This window comes from Myotis myotis, unplaced genomic scaffold (assembly GCF_014108235.1).
Source record: "Myotis myotis isolate mMyoMyo1 unplaced genomic scaffold, mMyoMyo1.p scaffold_m19_p_18, whole genome shotgun sequence".
Lineage (NCBI taxonomy): Eukaryota > Metazoa > Chordata > Mammalia > Chiroptera > Vespertilionidae > Myotis > Myotis myotis.
Genome location: NW_023416322.1, coordinates 25,379,699 through 25,402,568, shown reverse-complemented (window position 1 = coordinate 25,402,568; position 22,870 = coordinate 25,379,699). Strand labels below are relative to the sequence as shown.

Genomic DNA, 22,870 nt, shown 5'->3' with positions numbered 1-22,870 from the left:
ACAGTGCATAGGACAAAATCTGGCACATAGTAAGAATATATGTGTCAGTTAATATTATTATCATTACTTTTTCTTTCTTTGTTTTTTTTTCCCACAAGCACTTAAAAAAACACACCACACCTATTCTTCTTAAGAATGTAAGGGCCGGGGTGAAGGAACTGTACACAGAGATGTTCCAGTTACCATTTAGGAGATATGCTTAGTATTTAAAAATTTTAAATACTAAATGCTTGTTCCAGAAAGAATTCAAGGCTAGATAGTATATATCTGAACAGTATCTTATTTTCTCATTATATTGAACATGACTCTCTAGTGAAATGTAAGTGATGTAGGGAAAAGTATTCTTTTCTGGCTTAGATTATGTTTTGGAAATCACTGATACCATTTTTAACTTATTCTACGTAACATGAATAAAATTACCAGCTTGTTGGTTTTTTTTTTCTATTTTTAGTGAAATAGAAAAATCTGGTACTATTCCTATAGCCAAGCCACACGAAACTGAGCAACCTGAAACTGACTGTGAAGTTGGTGAGGCCCTGGATGCCATTGTTCCCACTGATCAGCCTTCCTTTGTCAGTCCCCATGAAAGGTGGGTGTGAGCAGCAGTTGCTTTTGTATGACTTTGTAGTAACAGCAGTGTCATATTCGACTGGGCTTTGGGAGACGCTTGATTCACTTTCTGATTGAGAGAAAGCTGATCCCCATGTGCTTCTTATTGCGGTTTACTTTGTATGTGATAATTGTAACAGTTTAGATTGTATAAATTTGTTATTTAATTAAAATTTGTTTAAATGTCTCTCTTGGTTTTAAATAGCCTTGTTGGCCAGCATATAGAAAATGTGTCATCTGCACATGGCAAAGGAAAGATAACAAAATCAGAATTTACATCAAAAGTTTCAGCAAGTGATCAGGGTGGTGGTGATCCAAAATCTGCATTGAATGCTTCAGATAATTTAAATTTAAAAAATGAGGTAGGTATTACGCATTGCACTATTTTCTAATTTGTTATTACAACACATTTTTGTTGTTAGCTAATCTTGCAATTTGCTAATCATATTTGCCATAAAATCAGGGGTTAAGTAGTTAATGAAGAATGTGAAACAGAAGGGAGCTGTGCCTCCCTGAGATCAAGTTTATACTTCATGGTACTGTTGCCAGTACACTGTTTATGTGTAAGTTGTTCCTCATATGAACTCTTTGATCACATGCAATTAAGTGGCTTTCTGCCACTATCACCCTTTGATATCAGATACATAAAGTCTTTATTTAATTAAGCAGGTTCTAGAGAGCTATATAAAAGCAGCTATGACTATTAAATTTAAGTATCTTCAGAATATTAGTTTAACTGAATAATACAAGGTTAAATTTAGGCTCTTCAACCAGAATTATTTCAAAGGGATGTTTACCTTTCATTATTTGTGTGTGAAATACTAGACCGGCTTACCATATGGAAGAGTGATTCTTACCATAAAAACGGCTCATCCCAGTGTGGCAGTTAACTTTCCTTTCTCCTTCTGAGTTCTACTTTGATTTCAGATAAAGGCCAAAAATGTCCTCTTTGGAACTATTTAAATTGTAAAGGATGTCTTTTTATTCTGTGAAAGTTAAAAATCTTTGTTTCTTTCAGAGTTCTGATTATATAAAACCAGAAGAAATTGACCCTGCATCTGTAACAAGTCCCAAAGACCCAGAAGATATACCAACATTTGATGAGTGGAAGAAAAAAGTTATGGAAGTAGAAAAAGAAAAAAGTAAGATAGCACTGTGATTCCTTTTTATTTTCTTTTTATAAAGGAACTGTTAAATATACTTTTCTCTTTTTAATTAGTAAAATAAAAGAAAACTTTGAAAACTTTTTAAAAATAATACTTACCAAAATGCTACTAATTACCCATATGTAATTTTTCTGTGTATAATTACATACAGATTAATTCTAATTAAAATTCATTCTTGTAAATTACTCAGTGAGGATAAAATAAGGTAAAGATAGCAGAGCAGTGATTTCATCTCAATTTATGAGAGAAAAATTAAGGTATGGAAAGTTCTGAGTCATAAAGCTTTAAACTATAAATACAGTTGGAATAAAGTTATTAACTTTCTTTTTGCTCTTGTAGACCAATTCTCAGAGTTAAGAATTCTTAATATTGGGGACAAAGGTAGAGGATAGTAGCATTCATCCTTAATAGAAATAAATATGTATTTTATATTTTTAAGAACTTTGATTCTTGTGGATGAACTTCACTTTGTGTTTTTTAAGCATAAGTTAAGCAATGTGGATTTTTGTAGCTAATTTGTGTGATTGGGGTATTTTAAAGCCATTGAGGTGAAGCATTTTGAATCTCTCAGTGGGTTTTAAAAATAATCTCTTAAGCATTAAAACCTGTTCGTTTCTAGACAGCATCCTGTTGCTTTTGAGATCATTATGTTGCTGGGTTATTTTCAATCATAATCATCATATATATGTTTGTAATAAGGTTTGTCTGCAGGCCAGTCGATGCATGCATCTTCTAATGGAGGTCTACATGCCACAAAAAAGGTCCAGAAAAATCGAAATAATTATGCCTCAGTAGAATGTGGTGCCAAAATTTTGGCAGCTAATCCAGAAGCCAAGGTACTTAAGTATAAAATTTTTCTACACATATAGGAAGCTAGTGACTTTAATAAATATAGGCAGTGATTTTCTGGGGACTATATTTTAACATGAGCTGTTTCCTAATGCACTAATAAACGTAGGATTATGCTTTTAAAGATCTCTTGTGTGAATTAAGTTATATTTGTTGATATACTGCACTCTTTATTTTTATTTTTTTGAAGACTATTTTTTTAGAGCAGTTTTAAGTTCATAGCAAATTAAGAGGGAGGCACAGAGATTTCCCATTCCCCTTCCCCTTACACATTACATTGCCTCCTCCATTATCAGTATATCCCCCACTAGAGTGATACATTTATTACAGTTGATGAACTTACACTGACACATTATTACCATGCAAAGCCCATAGTTTTCAATCATACATTTGGTGGATTTAGACAAATATGTAATGACATGTATCCATCATTTTGGTAGTATGCAGGGTATTTTCACTGCCCTAAATATCCTCTGTGCTCTGCCTATTCATCCCTTCTTCACCCAATCCCTGGCCACCACTGATCTTTTTAGTACCTAATAGTTTTTTCTTCAGAATGTCAAGTAGTTGGAATCATACAGTATGTAGCCTTTAAGATTGGCTTCTTTTACTTAGTAACATGCATTTAAGTTTTGTCCCAGTCTTCTCATGCCTTGTTGGCTCATTTCTTTTTAGTGCTGAATAATATTCCATTGTCTGGATGTATATCACAGTTTATTCATTTACCTACTTAAGGACATGTTCCTTGTTTTCAATTAAACCTATGTGAAATTTTAAAAAGGAAATAGCCAATAGAGAATCATTTTCTTTATAGTAATAGACATTTAATTTCAAATGTGTTGTTGTAAGGCTAGCAGTGCTATAACCATAACTGGTAATTTTTAGCCAAATTGGTATTTTTTCCCAAATGAGTATTTCAGAGTCAGGTGTGTTTTAAGATCTAAAAAATATAAAAATCCTAGAAAGCTTTAGAATTGAAATAAATATTTTTACTTAAGTAATTTATTCCTTCCCCTCTTTTTAAACTAGAGTACATCTGCTATTCTTATAGAAAATATGGATCTTTATATGTTGAACCCTTGCAGCACTAAGATTTGGTAAGTAATATAAAATTTAATACAACACACTCTATATATCCTATATAATAAAAGGCTAATATGCAAGTTGTCCTCTCGGGAGTTCGACTGACCAGGAGTTCGACCGCTTGCTATAACGTGTGCTGACCACTAGGGGGCGGGGCGGACTGAAGGCAGGCCCCGGCTGGCAGCCAGAAGGCCCTGATCGGCCCTGATCGCAGGCCAGGCCTAGGGACCCTACCCGTGCATGAAATTTTCGTGCATTGGGCTTCTAGTATGTACATATTATATTAAACTTTTGTATTGGGGTTAGATTGCTTTGTTCATGTAGTCACTTAACAAGCACTTGTGATTGATTGGTGCTGGTAATGTACTTAACCTTAGGTCCTGGGATACAAAATTAGGACAAAATGCTTTTCCTATGAAGGAGGTAAAAAACAAAACAAAAACCCCAAACCAAACCGGTGACATCTAGCAGGGTTCTGTTACTAAAAGACAGAGAAGAAAATGTGAAATAACCAATTAGTGTTTATTAAATAATTCTATAAAATGGAGATAATAGCCTTTGCAGTTTAAGGATGGATTAAATAATGTAAATGGTATCTGACCCAGGGTGAGCATTCAGCATTCAGCGCAAGTCAACTTGCTTGCTTCGTGAGTATCTCTTTGACACCTGATTGTTTTTACCATTTCCTAGAACTTGATTCTGTTGTTGTCCTAGATTAAACACAATATGTTAATTTTAATGCTTTTGATTTATTTAACATTTAATTGTCGGTAAATGATCTCATTTTATGTAATAGTTTATTGAAGTATTGAGTGCTAGATGTCATGAGTATTTCTTTTCTCCAAATGCCATATACAGTTTTAGTTTACACACATGGCATCATATTTTTCATTTTTTTCTAAAAGATTTGTGGCATTTTTCCATGTCCATAGCATAGGTCTCTGGCATAATTTTTTAATAACAGCTTTATTGCCTGGCCAGCGTGGCTCAGTGGCTGAGTGTTGACCGATGAACTAGGAGGTCATGGTTCAATTCCCAGTCAGGGCACATTCCCAGCTTGTGGCCTTGATCCCCAGTGGGGGGCGTGCAAGAGTCATCTCATCATTGATATTTTTATTGCTCTCTTCCTCTCCTTCCTCTCTGAAATAAAAAAACACACATTAAAAAATAAAAATAAAAACAGCTTTATTGAGGCATCATTGGAATACAATGAACTACATGTACACTAAACTGCAACATGTCAAAGTGTACAGTTAGTTCTCTTTGACATTTTATGTATGATACCGTAACCCAATAAAGATAGGGAATATATCCATCTCCCCCCAAAATTTTCATGTGCTCCTTTATAATTTTTCCTCCTACCCTCCTCACCACAGCAATTACAGATCTGTTTTTTAACACTATGAATTACGTTTTCCACATTTCTATAAAATGGGAATATATAGTTTCTTGTGCCATTTTTAACAGCTGTCTGGTATTTTATTGTCTGAGTGGGCAATGAAATCAGTCCTCCTTTGTGAATCCTCTAGGCCAGTGCTCGGCAAACTCATTAGACAACAGAGCCAAATATCAACAGTACAACGATTGAAATTTCTTTTGAGAGCCAAATTTTTTAAACTTAAACTATATAGGTAGGTACATTGTTATTAACTTAATTAGGGTACTCCTAAGGCTTAGGAAGAGCCACACTCAAGGGGCCAAAGAGCCACATGTAGCTCGAGAGCCGCAGTTTGCCGACCACGGCCTATGCTAACCATTTAGGTTGACTACCATCCTCAAACCCCAAACTGTGCTTTGATGTATTAAAATATATCAACAAGAATGAATGTTTGGAGTCATGTATCCTTAGGATAAATTTCTAAAAGTGTATTGCTAAATCAAAGGCTGGGTATCTTTTGAGACAATATATATGCCAAACTGCCCTAGACTAGTCAGTTTATACTAATCACTAGCTGTTCATAGTGAAGTCATTTCTTTCCAAGAATGACCTTTCTCATTAAAAAAAATAATCTTTTAAAAAATATTATGGCATAAAATCAAGATCTGTTTATTTGTAGTCTCCCTTCCCCCACTAAAGATATGCTGGGGAAATATTGTTGTTCCCTTATAGATAACTAAGGCTGCAAATCCTCCTCCTTCCTTTTTAAACGAGTCACTTTATGAACATCTGGTTTATGCAAACTATTAATGTAATGTTTAATATGAACTGTTTTAATTGGTTTATCTAAATTGTCTTTTTTTTTTTTTTTTGAAGGTTTGTTATTGAACTTTGTGAACCAATTCAAGTAAAGCAGTTTGATATTGCAAATTATGAATTATTTTCTTCTACCCCTAAAGACTTTCTGGTTTCTATCAGTGACAGGTAAATTCTAAATTGGTTTCTATAACATTTATGCTGGATCTCTAGAATAAAATTTTTTTAACTGGATCACTTTTTAAAATATTAATTATTTTATGTTTTATATTAATGTATTAATTTATAGGACCAGTAATAATACTACTGTAGTGTAGGCACTTGTTAAGTAGTTTACTTTCATTAACTCATCTAGTGCTTCTAACAACAATATATTAATTGCCTTCTAAGATGAGGTCTTTTGAATGTTCTTAAAAATATGAGTAATTTATATCATGAATTTATATAAATGAGGTATATTTTTGTTAAAGTATATTTTGAAACTTTTTTGTTGGTGTGTGTGATGATAAAAGAAATACTAAACATACTTTGTAAGGAATTCAGTAAGAGCCACAATTCTGTCAACCAAAGATAACTATTATTAACATGTTACATATTCCTTCATCTTTTCTATGTATTTATTTACTAATCCTACAAGTAAATTCAGTTTTTACTGCTTACATCCTGAGAATATTCTTTTGTCTTTTAAACAGATTATTTTAAATGAGTACTTAATATTTTCTCCCCAATGGAGGAGTTTATTCATTCTATAAATACTTTTTGAGTGCCAACAGTGTGCCATGTAGGATGCTGTTATTTATTTAACCATCCTTCTATTATTGATCCTGAAGGGTTTTCCATGGCATTTCTTCCCCACCCCACACTGAGCATTACATATTTTGAAAATAAATCTTCAAAACCTCTGAGAATTCCATCCATTTTTTCCTCCACTAATCTTGCTCAGATCACTTTTCTCTAAGCTCTAAATATTTATAATGTCAAATGGCCATATCAGCTCTGACAGTGTGTGTGTTGTGTTTTTGTGATAATAGAGCACATGCTATAATAAATAATAATTTTAGGTTTTTTATATTAGATTTCCTTTTCAAGATTGTATAGCTATGTTAGATTTGTGAAATGCAAATGTGATTTTAAAGGGTCTCTTCTGTTTCCCTGTCCATCAGTATTTTTATTTATACTTTATTTCATCATGCACTGGTCAGCACAGGAAGAGTAGCACCTCCTTCTTCCACAACAATCTGGCAACTTCCTGCTTTACAACCTCCAGTTTACTTGAAAGCCCTCTCAAGAAGCGCAATCCTGATCCCATTTTCATCTTCTTGTCTTCCCTTCTATTTGATAATGGTGTGATTTTTTCAAAACGTTCTTTCTCCATAAAAAGGAACCTGTCAGAGTTTTAGTTGGAAAAGAAAATGTATGTATTCCACTCAATATTTAACTCACATTTAAACTATGTTAAGTCACTGTGTTCACCTGGAGCGGAAAAAAGTATTAATGATATATTTTGAAGATGTGATGGGACCTCTCAATATGTGTTTCATGATTTTTTTACAAGAATATTTCTATTTTCTAGGTATCCCACAAATAAGTGGATTAAACTAGGGACTTTCCATGGTAGAGATGAGAGGAATGTCCAGAGTTTCCCTTTAGATGAACAGATGTATGCAAAATATGTGAAGGTAATGTTTACACATATGAGACAGTGTTCCAGAATGAAAACACACCTGTTACTCATACTTTATAACCTCACTACACCTGCTTAGAAATTAGAAAAATTAAGTGGAAATTTACTGAAGTATAACATTTAATTAAAAAAATTTTACTTGGATATATTTTCTGAGACAAAAGTAATATATTCCCTTTGGTGTTACTGGAAACCTAGGCCAGTTTTTTTATATTTGTGGGAGTCTTTATATAAAAGCTCATCTTCATAATATCATATTTCTCATTTCAAAACCTATATCTGTTAGTCACTGAAGTCTTTAAAGCAGGTCTGACTTATTAGAATCTGATTTTTGAGTCATTTCAACTTTACTATCCAGTTATTTGTTGTTGTTATAGATTTTGCCTTTTATGTTCAAGTAAAATATTCTGTGTGTCCAAATACCAAATAAAGTCAACTTTTAAATGTTTTTATTCAGTATCCCTGCTGCTTTCTCTACCAATAAGTCAAGTAGAATTATCACTCTTGAATTGATTTAGACCAGTGATGGTGAACCTATGACACGCGTGTCAGAGGTGACACGCGAACTCATTTTTTTGGTTGATTTTTCTTTGTTAAATGGCATTTAAATATATAAAATAAATATAAAAAATATAAATCTTTGTTTTACTATGGTTGCAAATATCAAAAAATTTCTATATGTGACATGGCACCAGAGTTAAGGTAGGGTTTTTCAAAATGCTGACATGCCGAGCTCAAAAGGTTCGCCATCACTGATTTATACAAAATATGGGAATTTTCTACTCTTCTCCTCCTTCCTTTTTTTTCTTTAAAATAATAGCCATACTTTAAAGTACCATTGTGTCCATAATATGACCTGGAATGACAACAGCTCTAATTTCTCCCTTTTATTCCTTAAATGTGGAAACTTATAGCTACTAATTATCTTGTGGGATTTTACTGTCTGCGTCTTGTTAAACATATATTAAATTGGCTTTTATAAGTGGGTAAACTTGTAGTATTCTTACTCTCAGTACAAACATGCTAAATTCTATTTTTAAAATAGCTGTTATTCTCAGAAAAATGAAGGTACATTTTCAGTTCCTTTTAAAATGAATACTGAAATAATGGTTTAATGGCCTTTTTATATTAGCACAGTTTCTACACTGTGATGAGGGAAAGCATTGACAATTATTTGGCAGGTGATACAGTTGTATTTAATTTTATAATTCATACAGTTCACATGTTATGAAATAATTCTGAGGATCCTCTTTTATACCGTCTACTTTGTTAATAATGAAACAGCATTTTCTTGTAGCATAAAAATATGACAGAAAAATCTCCCTACCTCGTCTCTTTGATGGTGGGAGACGATAGAGCATTTTGACAATTAGTTTTCTAAAAAGTCCTTTTTAGTAGAATTATGTCTAAAACCAAAAAACATTAAATGTCATTAAATTTACCTTGATTTTTCATATCCCAAAAGAACTAAACCCAAATCTACAAAGTGCTCTTTAGTGTCTTATATTTTTAAAGTGGGTTGATCTGTGTATCTTCTAGTGCTTAAAGTTAATGCCTGCATTATCAGAGTATACCAAAAATTCATGCTTCCCCTAAAACAATTTATGTACAATATTGTAAAATAATAAATGTTTCATTTTATGCTAGTTAATCATTTTTTTCAGTATGTACATATGTATATCAACATATGTATTAGAATATAAATTCATATGTAGGTATATATATGATACATAACAATATTTAAAGTAATATAAGCCACAGGTTGTTTCTAGAGACGTTTTACTTTTAGAAAACTTTCTTAACTGAGAAATAAAACAGCAGCAATGAATTTTAGGTTAACTTAATAGCCTTAAAGTTAATTTATTTAATCACAGTGAGATTGTACTTTCTAGTTGTGATGATAAAAATTTAAATCATTGCTTTGATTTCTGTAAAGAATTAAGGGTACTACAATTTTATCCATCAAAGTACATTGCTTTCTGTACTTTGTGCAATAAAATTTACAAATATTAAATGTTGCTTATGGCATGTAATCCAGACTTTGGAACTGATTTCTTTTTCTTTTCCTTTCTCTTGCTTCAGATGTTCATCAAGTACATAAAGGTTAGCAACCTTCTCTTTTGCAATATTGGATAATAGGGCATGGCATACGACTGCATGGCAAAAAACACACAAACCTTTACAAGTACTGATTTTGGGGAAATGAGAACTTTATTTTTAGAAATGTTATAAATGAAAACCTGAATAAATTGTTGGATAATCCCAGAACATGGTGTTAATTTCCCATTTCATATGCTTTTATTCTTAGGTGGAGTTGGTGTCCCATTTTGGATCAGAGCACTTTTGTCCATTAAGCCTTATAAGGTAACGCAGAACAAAATACATTTCTGAGTGGTTTATAAATAAAGTGATACACAAAAATCCCAGTATGTTTAAAGTGAAGAAGTAATTTTCTATTATGTGAAGTTAATACCATGGAAATATAAGCTCCTAAACCTTTTTTGCTCTTGAATACATTTTTAAGAAAATGTCAAAATTTCCTCTGTTAAGTAAAAATAACTATCATTTTATGTGTTGGGTTTAGTTTACTTGCTATTTTGCTATCACAGTAATGCAGGAGACCTTTTAGACTAATATCAGAACTTGGTCATTATATTTGTAAATGCCTTAAATAGATTAATTTTACATTAACAGTGGTGACTGCAGTGTAAGCAGCAGTCTTTTTTTTTTTAATATATATTTTTTTATTGATTTCAGAGAGGAAGGAAGAGGGAGAGAGAGATAGAAACATCAATGATGAGAATCATTGATCAGCTGCCTCCTGCATGCCCCCACTGGGGATTGAGCCTACAACCTGGGCATGTGCCCTTGACCAGAATCGAACCTGGGACCCCTCAGTCTGCAGGCCGACGCTCTATCCACTGAGCCAAACCAGCCAGGGCAGGAGCTGTCATTTTGAAGTCCAAAAGCTAATGGTCCTCAAAACATGACCAAAGTTAATATATTTAATCATTTTTTGTGAAGAGATGACTCTTAACTCTGTTTTGTTTTGAGAATCTTTAATGAAGTTGTTATTAATAGGGTATTTGGCACTAGCATGGTGGAAGAATATGAAGAAATTGCTGATTCCCAGTATCAGTCAGAACGGCAAGAATTATTTGATGAGGAGTATGGTAAGTGAGTATTATGTATATACTAGAGGCCCGGTGCACGAAATTCATGTGGGGGGGGGGGAGGTGGGGGGGTTAGGGTGGGCATCCTCCCTCAGCCCGACCTGCACCCTCTCGCAATCCGGGACCACTGGCTCCTAACCGCTGGCCTGTCTGATTGCCCATAACCACTCTGCCTGCTTACCTCATCGCCCTTAACTGCTTACTTGCCTGCCTCATCGCCCCTAACCACTCTGCCTGCCTACCTCATTGCCCATAATCACTTGCCTGCCTGCCTGATCATCCCTAACCACTCGCTTGCCTTCATTATCCCTCTAACCACTCTGCCTACCTGCCTGATTGCCCATAACTGCTTGCCTGCCTTCCTGATCACCCCTAACCACCTCTGCCTCGGCCCCTGCTGTGGCTTCGTCCAGAAGGTCGTTTGGCTGTCCGGTCTAATTAGCATATTATGCTTTTATTATTATAGATTTTTTCTTTTTTAAATTGTATAGTAATGGGTAACTATAGATCAGTTTAAAAAATTAATATGATGGTTATCTTTAGACTTTAGGTTTGTTGTTGTTTTCAACCTTAACTAATTTTTTCTTAAACCTATTTTCTAAAATGATTTTCTACTTTGTAACTTGAGTTGTCTTCCAAGCTTATCAATCAGTATTTGTAATTGGAGCTCCCTTCCATAATATCTGTGCTGTAAATTACAATTCTTTATCTATGCCAGGCCCAAAACCTATTAAACTCATAAGATAACTGAAATAGTAGAATTGAGTATTAATTCCTTTGATTTGCTTCGGAGCCAAAAGCAAGCACATTGAAGCCTGAGACTTTGAAAAACACCTGTGAGCCTGAAGGGTTAGGAGGGTTTATGACACTCTCCATTTCTACTTTATCAATTCCTACCTAGTTTTAAGATCTCTTAAACCATAATCTGAACAATTTAAATTTTCCCTTCAGTTTTTCTATAAATGAAATGAAGACATTGCGAGGGGTTTGTAAAGTACATTAAAAACCTGAATAAAAGTCTTATAATTGCTGATTAAAATTTTGTTAATCAGTAGAATTACTTTCCTTGGTTTATATCTATTGGATAAGTGACTTCTGAATCTCATTTTCTTTTTGTCAACATATTTTAGATGTATAATGAATATTTATTATAAATTTTGTTTTAAATGTCAGCTGATTTTGACATAATCTGAGCTTTCAAACATGTTATGGAAATAGTTCTCAGTGTAAGTACCTTCATTGTCTCTTTAAACAGATTATCCATTGGATTATAATACTGGGGAGGATAAAGCCTCAAAAAACCTTCTTGGTTCTGCTACAAGTAAGTATGTTGGGGGTTTTCCCAGTCACTGTTAAAGTGTTTCTCAACTTTTTCTCCCTGACATATGTGGTCATTTTGTTGTGGTGTAGTTTAGGAAGCTCATCCTCCAAATGTTCAACTTTGAGTTGAATTTAGATACTGATTTTTGAAAGATATTTCTATGGAAATAAAATTGAAAGGATGGATGAAAAGAAAGAGGAGAGGTAAAAACACAAGCATAAGTTAGTTCTACTCTTAATTAAGTGTTCATAATATTAGGCAAATTCCTTACAGAGAGGAAAGGAGTATGAATTCACTTAGGGACAGACTTTTAAAGAGGTCCCAGACCGTATGAGTAGGAGCAGCTGGGTAACCATAATGGATGGGAAAGGAATTTGAACTGTAATTTTAGAGGTCGTTACCCATCAGTGAAATCCTACCAAGTGAGGATTCTTTCATCTCTGGATATGATTAGTTTCCTATTTAAATATAAAGGCTGTGTCATAATAATGATTCCCAAGGAGTAACAGTAATAGTAATATTATACTCTTTGTAAACTAAAGAGACAGTGCCTATGATTAGTGGTTTTGTTCTTGTCATTCCAACCTACTATGTGAACCTAATGGTAGGCTAGCTAAGGAGACTTCTGGAAAAAAACTGTTACTGACTGACACTTTTTTTTACTGTTAGAATGTGGGTAGGTATAGTTTAATGTTCGTTATTTTTCCTGAAGAATGTAAAAGTACTAGAAGAAGCTTCCTTTTTATTTGGAGATTAATTTAGTAGAAGATCTTAGTAAAATAGGTTAACTGCTTGTGCTTTTTCCTTGTTGTTTCTAGTGAGTTAAATTGCTTGAGTCCCAGTCTTACAGCCCATTGACTATAGCTCTTTTAGATACTTACCCATAGTACATATACTAAGCTTATGTACCTAAGACACAGTATGTGGAGTTGAGTCATTTCTCTTTCTCTTTTATTTTCTTTTTCCTGTCTTCCTCTAGACTTGGGTGGATTTTTATTTTAGTCCTCACCCAAGGATATGCTATTGATATTTAGAGAGAAAGAAAGGGGGAGAGAGAGAGGTAAACATTGATGTGAGAGAGAACTATTGATCGGTTGCCTCCCATATGTGCCCTGACGGAGGAGCAAACCCGCAACCTTTTTGGTGTACGTGATGCTGTTTTGCCTACCTGGTTATTAATAATAATTTTGATGTACTTACATAAGTATTTAAAAATTCTATGTTATATAATACTCTTCATAGTTCAGTGTTGCTGAATTAGCTGTGAGGAAGCATCATTATTTTATAGAGTCAGAAAATAGTCCCAGATAAAAGATCTCTAATTTTTTTGAAGATTACTGGGAAGGAGGAAGCCTCTTAGGGAAATAATGCCTTAACTGTAATTTTAGATAAAGAAAAACTCATTGATATTCTTGGTTTCTTTTTCTATCTTCATACAGGATTAACGCATAGATACCACTAAAACCTAGTTATAGTTTAGTAGGGGTATTTCCCTATTTGTAGTTACTACCCTCACCAGTGTATTGGGTTAATTAATTAGGTATAGAATCTGTTTTAGATCCTACTTTTTGGATTTTTCTCTTTGAAGGTGTATTTCCTGTTAACACATCATTTATTTTTCTTTTTATGGCTCTTGAAGGGCAGTCCATTTATCTTCCAGTGTTCTAGGTGTTGGCAGAATTTGTAGAGTGAGACTAGATGGGTGAGAGGATGTCAGCTGAGCCTAGAAAAAGGGGTTTTAAAAGATCTCCATCTCTTGAAGTTTCAGAACGAGAGAGGCAGTGGGAGCTGAATTATCATAAGGCTGGTAGGTGTGACCTAACACTGCTGCCTTCTATGCCTGTGTCCTAGTTTTCTCTGAAGAGTCTGGGACTGTTTTTGCGTCTGAGCTAAGTACCGCCTCCAAGATGGTGTAACTTTAAGGAATAAATAACAGAGAGGAATCAGGTCAAAGAGCTAGTCGCTGACACTGGAATGTTCAAGTTTGACTACAATCATCACCACATTCTAAATTAGCTCAATTGGCCGATTTTGAACCTAATTTATTGCTGGTATTTACATAGCATCTCCTAAACAATTCTGTGTCTTCAATCTTCATAGAAACTCCTTTTTCCTTTTGCTATTGAGCTGTTAGTAGCCATAGGGAATATATGTCACCAGAGTGTATTGCTCCTGATGGGACTTGGTTATCAAAAAGCATGCATCCTGCATATTTAGAAATTCTTGACATTATATAATTTACTTATGCCGAAAAGAAAGAAATTACTTAGAACAGGGTTCTTGGCTCTGTGTGAATGTGTGTGCCAGTTCTGGAAATTCTTCACCTGATTCTTTTGATTACATTCTTGAACCAGAACATTTACATATTTTACATCAATAAGAATTTTTCATATCACTCTGCTCTCTTTGTGCGTTGTCCCGTGGATTTTTCAGACCACTCTCTATGTTGATGTTCTTGCAAGTCTGCCTTTACTCCTCAGTATGGTCTGCCTTTTGTTAGAATGGCAGATTTGCTGAAGGCCAGGTTTCTGTGTATTTGTTGAAGACAAAGTATTGTTTTTTGTTTGTTTTTAAAATTTTTATTTTAAAAATATATTTTATTGACTTTTTTACAGAGAGGAAGGGACAGGGATAGAGAGTTAGAAACATCGATTGATCAGCTGCCTCCTGCACACCTCCCACTGGGGATGTGCCCACAACCAAGGTACATGTCCTTGACCAGAATCGAACCCGGGACCCTTCAGTCTGCAGGCCGATGCTCTATCCACTGAGCCAAACCGGTTAGGGCCAAAGTATAGTTTTTGTTACAAGTCAAAGTATTTTTTTATGATTGTATATATTTAAAGTTCTAGAAGGAAGAGAGAGTGAAGCACGCTGCAAAGGTGGATTAATGCACACTGGAAGAAGTAGACTTTTTGTTGGTTTGTCTTGTTCTGTTGTAGCATAGGTCGTCTGTCTTCGGTGTCAGAAAGAGCAGTTGCTGTGCTGGACACTGAGTACAACATACTGACATTTGGTTCCTAGGAGGATTTAATTCTTAAAGGGAAGATATGGGATGAATAGTTGCCCGACTCAAAGATAAGGGGGTTAGCTAATCCAGGAGAAATTAGGGAGAGGTATCTAACTTGGCACTATCTTTCAGATTATTACCTTTGCCTATACTGAAGGCTTTTTAGTCACCTCATGACCATCATGGCAGGCTGTCATGTGTTTAGGTCCAGATTGAGAAGGGTCAGAGTAGAATATTCACAAAGCTGCTTTCTCTTGAAAGCAAAAAATAAAAAGACTACATTTGGCAGTGTTCTTTGAACATAGCAAAACCAGTTCTTGTAGGTTAGCTGGGTTGAGAAAGTATAAATTTGCTAAATTTTGCTTCTGTTAACTTAAGTGGCCCCTGAAATGATGATAAATAATATTTTAAAGTGATGGATAGTATAAATCTTCTTTACTGTATGTGGTAGCATTAAAATTTAGCTTAAAATATGCTCTAAAGCTACTTTCTTTGTATAGATTAATAGACATGTTCTTTTCTTAAATTGTATATAATAAAAGGGTAATATGCAAACTGACCAAACGGCAGAACGACCGGTTGCTATGACACACACTGACCACCAGGTGGCAGATGCTCAATGCAGAGCTGTCTCCTGGTGGTCAGTGCATTCCCACATGGGGAGCATTGTGGGAGCCATAAGCTGTCAGTCGGACATCCCCTGAAGGCTCCCGAGTGCCGGGCTGAGAGACACCCCCCCTTCCCCCAGTGCACGAATGTCGTGTACCTGGCTTCTAGTTCTTTGATGATAAATGCCAAAAAATTTGAAATCAGAGGTAAGAATCGCTCTTTGAAGCACAAGGGACTAGAGCAGGGGTCCTCAAACTACAGCCCGCAGGCCACATGCAAATACAAATATTGTATTTGTTCCCGTTTTGTTTTTTTACTTCAAAATAAGATATGTGCAGTGTGCATAGGAATTTGTTCATAGTTTTTTTTTAAACTATAGTCCGGCCCTCCAACGGTCTGCGGGACAGTGAACTGGCCCCATTTAAAAAGTTTGAGGACCCCTGGACTAGAGCATAGACTTGATTCCAACATTGACTGAGCTGCAGCCAGCAGGCTAAGTAGAAGAACCCATACTGCTATTGCACTATTGGTTGACATTAAAAGTGGGTTTATGAGGAAATAACAGTTTCCATTGCTACTTCATCTTGGTTTGTGAGGATATATGGAGTTTCCATTCCTGTTTTTATCTCATGCTGAGGCATCTCCTTAGTCCTCAGAACTTAGGCTGCTTCTCTGTTTATCAGTTTGCCAGGCCAATGGACAAGGTTGACCTATATAATCTTAGATATTCAAAAAGAAAATACAAAGCTTTCATGTGTCATACTAATAATGATTGGAAACAGTAGCCCTGCTTTGTTGTCTTTCACACTGTAGAATCATATTTATGTAAAGATCAAAGTTCTACTAATTATAACTTTGAAGCAGTCTAAAGTAGTAGTCCCGCTACTTCTCCTACCATAAAGCACACATTTAACAGGATCAACTCCAGGTGGCAGTTCCCAGCCTTCTTGCTTGGCTAGCTTTTCCTCCTACATCCTTTCCAACTCTTCACATCTGTGGTTTTCATGGAAAGAGTGATGAAAACCCTGTGGATCTCTCTAGGAATCCTAAGGAGACTAAGATGGAAATACTGCTGAGGCTTAATATGTAGCCCATGCCAGATCTTAGTATTTTAATAGGAGAAATACCTGATACTGATGAATTAATTTCTAGTGGCATGTCAGAGGTTAGATTGGGGAATGGAAGTTAATGTCCCTGGAAGTTCCATCATATGATGGAAGGAAGCCAGCTCTTTGTTGAGTTCTGCTGTCTTGTGCTCCTCCCATACCTTCAGTTATTTAAATAGATATGAAGGTTGGCACCACTGTACTCGTTATTCAAACATCCTCTTTGGAAAGAGGCAGGCAGAATTAGCAAATATGTAGATTGCTCTATGTCCAACACTTGCAGTTTTATGACTTTTATTGAATCTGCCTATGCTCATTCTCTCCAGTTCACAAAAGAATTTGTGTGATTACTGTCCATAAAACATTGTCAAAAGTTATCAAAGAAAATTGATTATATGCAGTACTAGTTTGGGGTTTAATCACATTATCAGTAGATAGTTTATGTTTATAGTTGAAAATAAAATCTTTCATTTGCCCTTTGGATAATAATCTTTTCATTTTGTTTATTTTTACCTATGATAATCAGCTGTTTAGGAAAATCTTGTTTCCTTGGGCTTTTTGGTTTTTGTTTTAAACTGTAGAACGTTCTTAAAGAAAAACAGGCTTTTCTGTAAAATACAAATTTGGTTGTCACATTTCTTCCCTGTCTGTATGTTGAATTAAATTTGAATTTCGTAAGGCTGAAGACAGTGTTTTGGTAAAAAGTTTGGGGAAGTTTCTTTCTTTTTCTTTTTTTAAAGTATAGTTAACTTTTAAATTCCTTCTGAACATAACAATTCAGATTTATGCTTTATACTTTTTGGCTGAAATTTGTGTCCTATATTGGACTTACATAGTAAGATGAATAAAAAAGTAATTAGTCCAAAAAATGCAAAAAGACCATTATAAATGGTTCTTTGATGATCTGATATTAAGTCATATGAGAATATTTAGGTGTATTGGTATTTCTTTCTGATTGAATTTTGTTTTAGATGCCATTCTAAATATGGTGAATATTGCCGCTAATATTCTTGGAGCAAAAACTGAAGACCTGACAGAAGGTACCTAATACTTTTATGGGTCTTTTAAAATATCTGATACTTGAGACTTGAGGGAAAATTCCTAGTTAAGAAAATTAGTTAATAAGCCAAGCAGTTTGATTTTTTCATTTAGAGATACAGAAATGATCCAAAGGAACCTACCAGTCTTCTGTTATTCATTGTTTATTTCAGTTGCACAAATTCTCTTTTATAATAGGATCCTGCCTTTATAAAATCCATAAATTTGTTTTTTGACTCTTCCCCACTATAGAAGTAAAATGATCTTATCTCTTTCCTGAGGTTTTGGTGCCCTAATGGTACTTCACGTATGCTTTATTTAGCAAATAGCTACTCAATTTAGAAAGCAATCTCCCCTCTCCCTTACAGAATGCCAGATAAGAGTGTTATTAACAAGGAGAAGTAATCTTGCCGTTTAAAAACAACAACTTAGTTCTAAGTACAAACTTAAAACGACCCATTTATTTCTTTTCATTCTCTTTAGAAACTCTTTCAGGTGTCTAGAAGGCATACAGAAGTTGCTCATCCTACTTGCTTTAGTTACCTGAGAAGCTGAGAAAGAATACATATTATTTGTGGTTGTGACCTTGTACAATCATTTCTTTCTAAAAGAACATGGATGAAAATAGTTTGCAGTAGCAATCCTATTTGACTTTTTTCTTCTATCCCGAGAAATTAAAGATCTTTATTTGTTATAGTGAAATATTTTCTTGGTATAGCTTTTGAAAATTAAACTCAACATGGGCATCTTTCTTACAATAGGAAATAAAAGTATATCTGAGAATGCCACTGCTGCAGCTGCACCCAAAATGCCTGAATCAGCTCCTGTTTCAGCTCCTGTTCCTTCACCTGAGTAAGTTACATCGTGATATTGGAGTTCTCTTAAAATGGAGAACCAAGCCTATTAGTATATAAAAAGTACTTGTGATTTGTGAGTGAAATGATCATTATCTATAGAAACCTTCAAATCCTGGGGCAGACATGCTACAGCTACTTAAAACATCTGAGTTGCTTTTGGGTACTAGGAATACACTTCACTCCAGACCAACTATTTGTTGTTTTGGTATTATGTATTACTTTTAGTATTCACAATACCGAATTTTTTCCTTATTGCAAATAATTGACATAACTCTCCAACATCAGTTTGAAGATAAATTTCAAAGACCTGTTTTTATTAAGTTCAAATTTAAAATTATTGATTAAATATCTGTGCTATGTCTAGAAAACTATGAAGGGTACCTGAAATACGCAGAGCAGTGACTCCTAATATGTGTTTGTCACTCAGCAAACTTACAGTGTTCACTTTCTCAAATTGAATGATATAGGTCTTTTCCAGGCTGCAGTGGGGTACTTTGGGCAGTGATGTATGTAATTAACATGTATGTATGTAACATAAAATATTCTCTTTATTTATTTTTTGGTCTTTTTTTTTTTTTTTTTTTTTTTAACCAGAGATGATTGAAGTGTTTGGCACCTCTACTTCTTATCTATTATGAGATAAGCTCATAATGACTTGGTTAATTGGGTGTAGTTGTCATAAATTTAATTTATATATATTTCATTGGATATATTCCCTGTAAAACTTTGAAAGGCCCCCTTTTCCCCCCAGAGATACTCTATTTAAAAGTATAAGATATTTGAACATGAAACAGTTCAAGGTATATTTGTAATGACGCAGGCAGTGGGTATGCTTGGAGCTGTAATTCCTAAGTACTGTATAGTTCAAAAATGAGATTTTCGTGCTCTGAAGGGCATGTGACAAATTTGTATCTTCCTGTGTTAATTTAAAAGAAAAAAAAAATCTTTACACAGGATACTTTCCCATTGATTTTTAGAGAGAGGAAAAGACAAAGAGAGAAACACATCAATTGGTTGCCTCCTGCATGGGTCCCAACCAGGGCCCGGGCCTGGGAGGAGCCTGCAACCAAAGTACTTGCCCTTTACTGGAATCAAACTCGGGACCCTTTGGTCCACAGTCTGACACTCTATACACTGAGCCAAACCAGCTAGGACCCTGTGTTAACTCTGAAAGGGACTAAAGATATTTAAAGAAAATACCATATTATGTATCATTCCTAGAAGTTCCTAAGAAATCTATTTGGGATAGAGACATTCTTGGTGTTTCTAATTATGTAGAGTTGTGATTGCTGGTCTTGATTTTGTAACTAGTCTTTTTCATTTAAAAAAACATAGTATGTCTTATTTTTCAAAACTAAATGAAACTAATTTCATTTTACATATTTACATACCCACACGTATTCATACATGCTCACCCCCATATATACAGGAGTATTTGTTGGAAGATCAGACTACTGTGACATATATTAGAGTTTGGTTTTTAAATACATATTTTTGCATAATTGTTTTATTTCTTTACTTAAGTTTTCTTCATGTATGTTGTCTTAATTTTTTTTATGATTATGTGACAATAATCTGGAGAAAATAATGAAAATAAAAAGAATCCATGATAGGGTGTCATGATTAAAGTTATTATGAAAAGATGACTTTTCTTTTCCCAAGTTTTAAGTAAAGCTCTGAATAGGGTGTACATAGATGGTATATATAACTTAATTTTTACCAAATTAATTCCATTTAATTTTTCTCCCCCTCCTTCTTCAGACGTTGTCCTATTTTACTGTCATAATTTCTTTGGTAGATAATAAATGATATACCACCTGCATGTGTAAGAAATGTTATTAGTGTATCTAGTATCTATATCATCTATTTAGAGAAGCAGAGCCTATGTATGGTTTAGTTCTGGTCTATTTACTGCTTTACTGTCAATAAAATAAAAGTATAGCTTTTAGATATTATTTTATTCCTATCTTTGCTATTGTGATATGAGTCTTTATTCGAAGACATTTCCTGGCATTTCTAGTAATTTTTTAGAGGAGGAAAATTTGTATATGCAGGTTTTTTTTCTTTTTTATTCAAATTAGTTTATTTTTTCAGATTGCATCTTTTGTGCAATATGGGCCTCGCCCAGAAATGTATTCTCTTTATCTTGGAAAGAACCACAAACATTATAATTTACAACACTGTGTCCACTAGCTTTATCCCTCATTCTCCCCTGCCCTACACACATACTCCAGAGCTCAAGGATAGGATTGAGTTAGTGGCACTACTAGTTTATTATCAGCTAGGATTTTTACTAAAGTGGTTAAGTATTTGGTTTTACATAACAAAACATTAGCCAGGTGGTATTAAGATTATTTTGGGGAAGTGGGGGATATGTTTCTTTTCCCTAAAGCAGATAACTGTGCATGTGTATAGTGCCACATTGGAATTCCTCAAACCATCCACAGAAAATACGGTGATTTGAGTCATCTGTCTGGTCACTTGATAAATGGTCTTTCTTTTACCATTTCTGAATAATAATTTGTTTTTATAATGAAAATTATTTGACAGGGAAAAAGTTATCCAAAAGAAAAATTGAATTTCATCTGTATTTCTAGCCTTCCTTTTATCTTACGTATGATACATTTTCCTTAAACAGAATTTTAACTTTAGATTTCTAATTAAAGTGATTTAAAATTATATCTATTTCTAGGTTTATAAACACTGAAGAACAGAGACATGACACAGAGCCATCATCACCAGATACTCCAAAAGAGAGCCCCATTGTACAGCTAGTTCAAGAGGATGAAGAGGAGGCAAGTCCATCTACAGTGACCCTTCTGGGTAGCGGAGAACAGGAGGATGAATCATCGCCCTGGTTTGAAGCAGAGACACAAATATTTTGCAGTGAACTGACTACAATTTGTTGCATTTCTAGTTTTTCAGAATACATATATAAATGGTGCTCACTTAGAGTTGCTCTTTATCGGCAGCGCAGCAGAACTGCTGTGAGTGAAGGAAAAGATGATCTTGTGTCAGCTCAACCATCATTACCACTCCCTGCAGAATCAGTAGATGTTTCAGTATTGCAGCCTCCAGGTGGAGAACTGGACAGTAAGAATAAGGAAAAGGAAGCTGAAACTGTTGTTCTAGGTGACTTAAGTAGTACGCACCAAGGTGATTTGATTAATCACACTGTAGATGTAATTGAACTTGAACCGAGCCATCCTCAAACTCTTTCTCAGTCTCTTCACTTAGATGTTACTCCAGAAATCAATTCATTATCTAAAATAGAAGTCTCTGAGCCTATTAAATATGAAGCAGGACACACACCATCACAAGTGATTCCCCAGGAGAATTCTGCTGAGGTTGATAATGCAATAGAAAAGAAGTCAGAGAGTTTTAGTTCTATAGAGAAGCCAACCGTGATGATCTATGAAACTAAACATAGTGAAGTAATAGATAGGACTGTAAAAGAAGACATAAACTCCATGCAAATTATTACAAAGCTATCTGAAACAGTAGTGCCACCGATAAACACAGCTGCCGTGCCAGACAGTGAAGATGGGGAAGCCAAAATGAACATAGCTGATACACCAAAGCAAATGTTGACTCCTATTGTGGAATCTTCTTCCTTACCTGAAGTGAAAGAGGAAGAACAGTCTCCAGAAGATGCCCTTTTAAGAGGGTTACAGAGGACAGCTACAGATTTTTATGCTGAATTGCAAAATTCTACAGATCTAGGATATGCTAATGGAAATCTTGTGCATGGGTCAAACCAAAAGGAGTCGGTATTCATGAGACTTAATAATCGTATTAAAGCCTTAGAAGTTAACATGTCTCTCAGTGGTCGCTATCTGGAGGAGCTTAGCCAAAGGTAAGCTTTATTATGAATTAGCATAATCCACTTTGCACAGTGAGTTAAGTATTGAAATGTGATCTTGACTAGAGGAGAGGATTTAATTATCTCCTGATATAATATTAGTAAGCACCATTTTACCTGGAGAGAGAAAGTTACTTAGATATTGATCAGTGACTTAAAGGATTTACTTTCTGAGGAGTACTAAGTGACGTAACACCTTGATTATTAGGTTAAATTTGAATTATCTATAATCAGTTTCTTATTTCTTCTATTGCTAAACTTTAGCCATGTTTACTGTTTGATTCCCAGATCAATCATGGGAAAAATTAG

At 34.5% G+C, this 22,870-nt stretch overlaps 1 protein-coding gene across 11 annotated transcripts in view; it reads left to right on the top strand.

The window, feature by feature from the left end:
- Nucleotides 1-22,870, top strand: part of SUCO (SUN domain containing ossification factor) — a 56,011-nt gene that overhangs the window by 17,451 nt on the left and 15,690 nt on the right. For 4 of the 11 annotated variants that reach the window (XR_004973406.1, XM_036344548.1, XM_036344547.1 and 1 more), the window contains exons 5-18: nucleotides 452-589; nucleotides 815-971; nucleotides 1,628-1,751; nucleotides 2,475-2,611; nucleotides 3,654-3,721; nucleotides 5,962-6,069; nucleotides 7,475-7,580; nucleotides 9,668-9,688; nucleotides 9,894-9,949; nucleotides 10,667-10,758; nucleotides 12,014-12,079; nucleotides 17,776-17,844; nucleotides 18,604-18,694; nucleotides 21,392-22,555. Coding sequence is in view for 10 of the 11 variants with exons in the window: in XM_036344548.1 (XP_036200441.1) it covers nucleotides 452-589; nucleotides 815-971; nucleotides 1,628-1,751; nucleotides 2,475-2,611; nucleotides 3,654-3,721; nucleotides 5,962-6,069; nucleotides 7,475-7,580; nucleotides 9,668-9,688; nucleotides 9,894-9,949; nucleotides 10,667-10,758; nucleotides 12,014-12,079; nucleotides 17,776-17,844; nucleotides 18,604-18,694; nucleotides 21,392-22,555 (2,397 nt within the window). In the remaining variant the exon portion in view is untranslated. Of the gene's footprint in view, nucleotides 1-451; nucleotides 590-814; nucleotides 972-1,627; nucleotides 1,752-2,474; nucleotides 2,612-3,653; nucleotides 3,722-5,961; nucleotides 6,070-7,201; nucleotides 7,316-7,474; nucleotides 7,581-9,667; nucleotides 9,689-9,893; nucleotides 9,950-10,666; nucleotides 10,759-12,013; nucleotides 12,080-17,775; nucleotides 17,845-18,603; nucleotides 18,695-21,391; nucleotides 22,556-22,870 lie in introns of those variants that run through there. The other 7 variants (XM_036344549.1, XM_036344551.1, XM_036344552.1 and 4 more) reach the window with 7 other exon arrangements.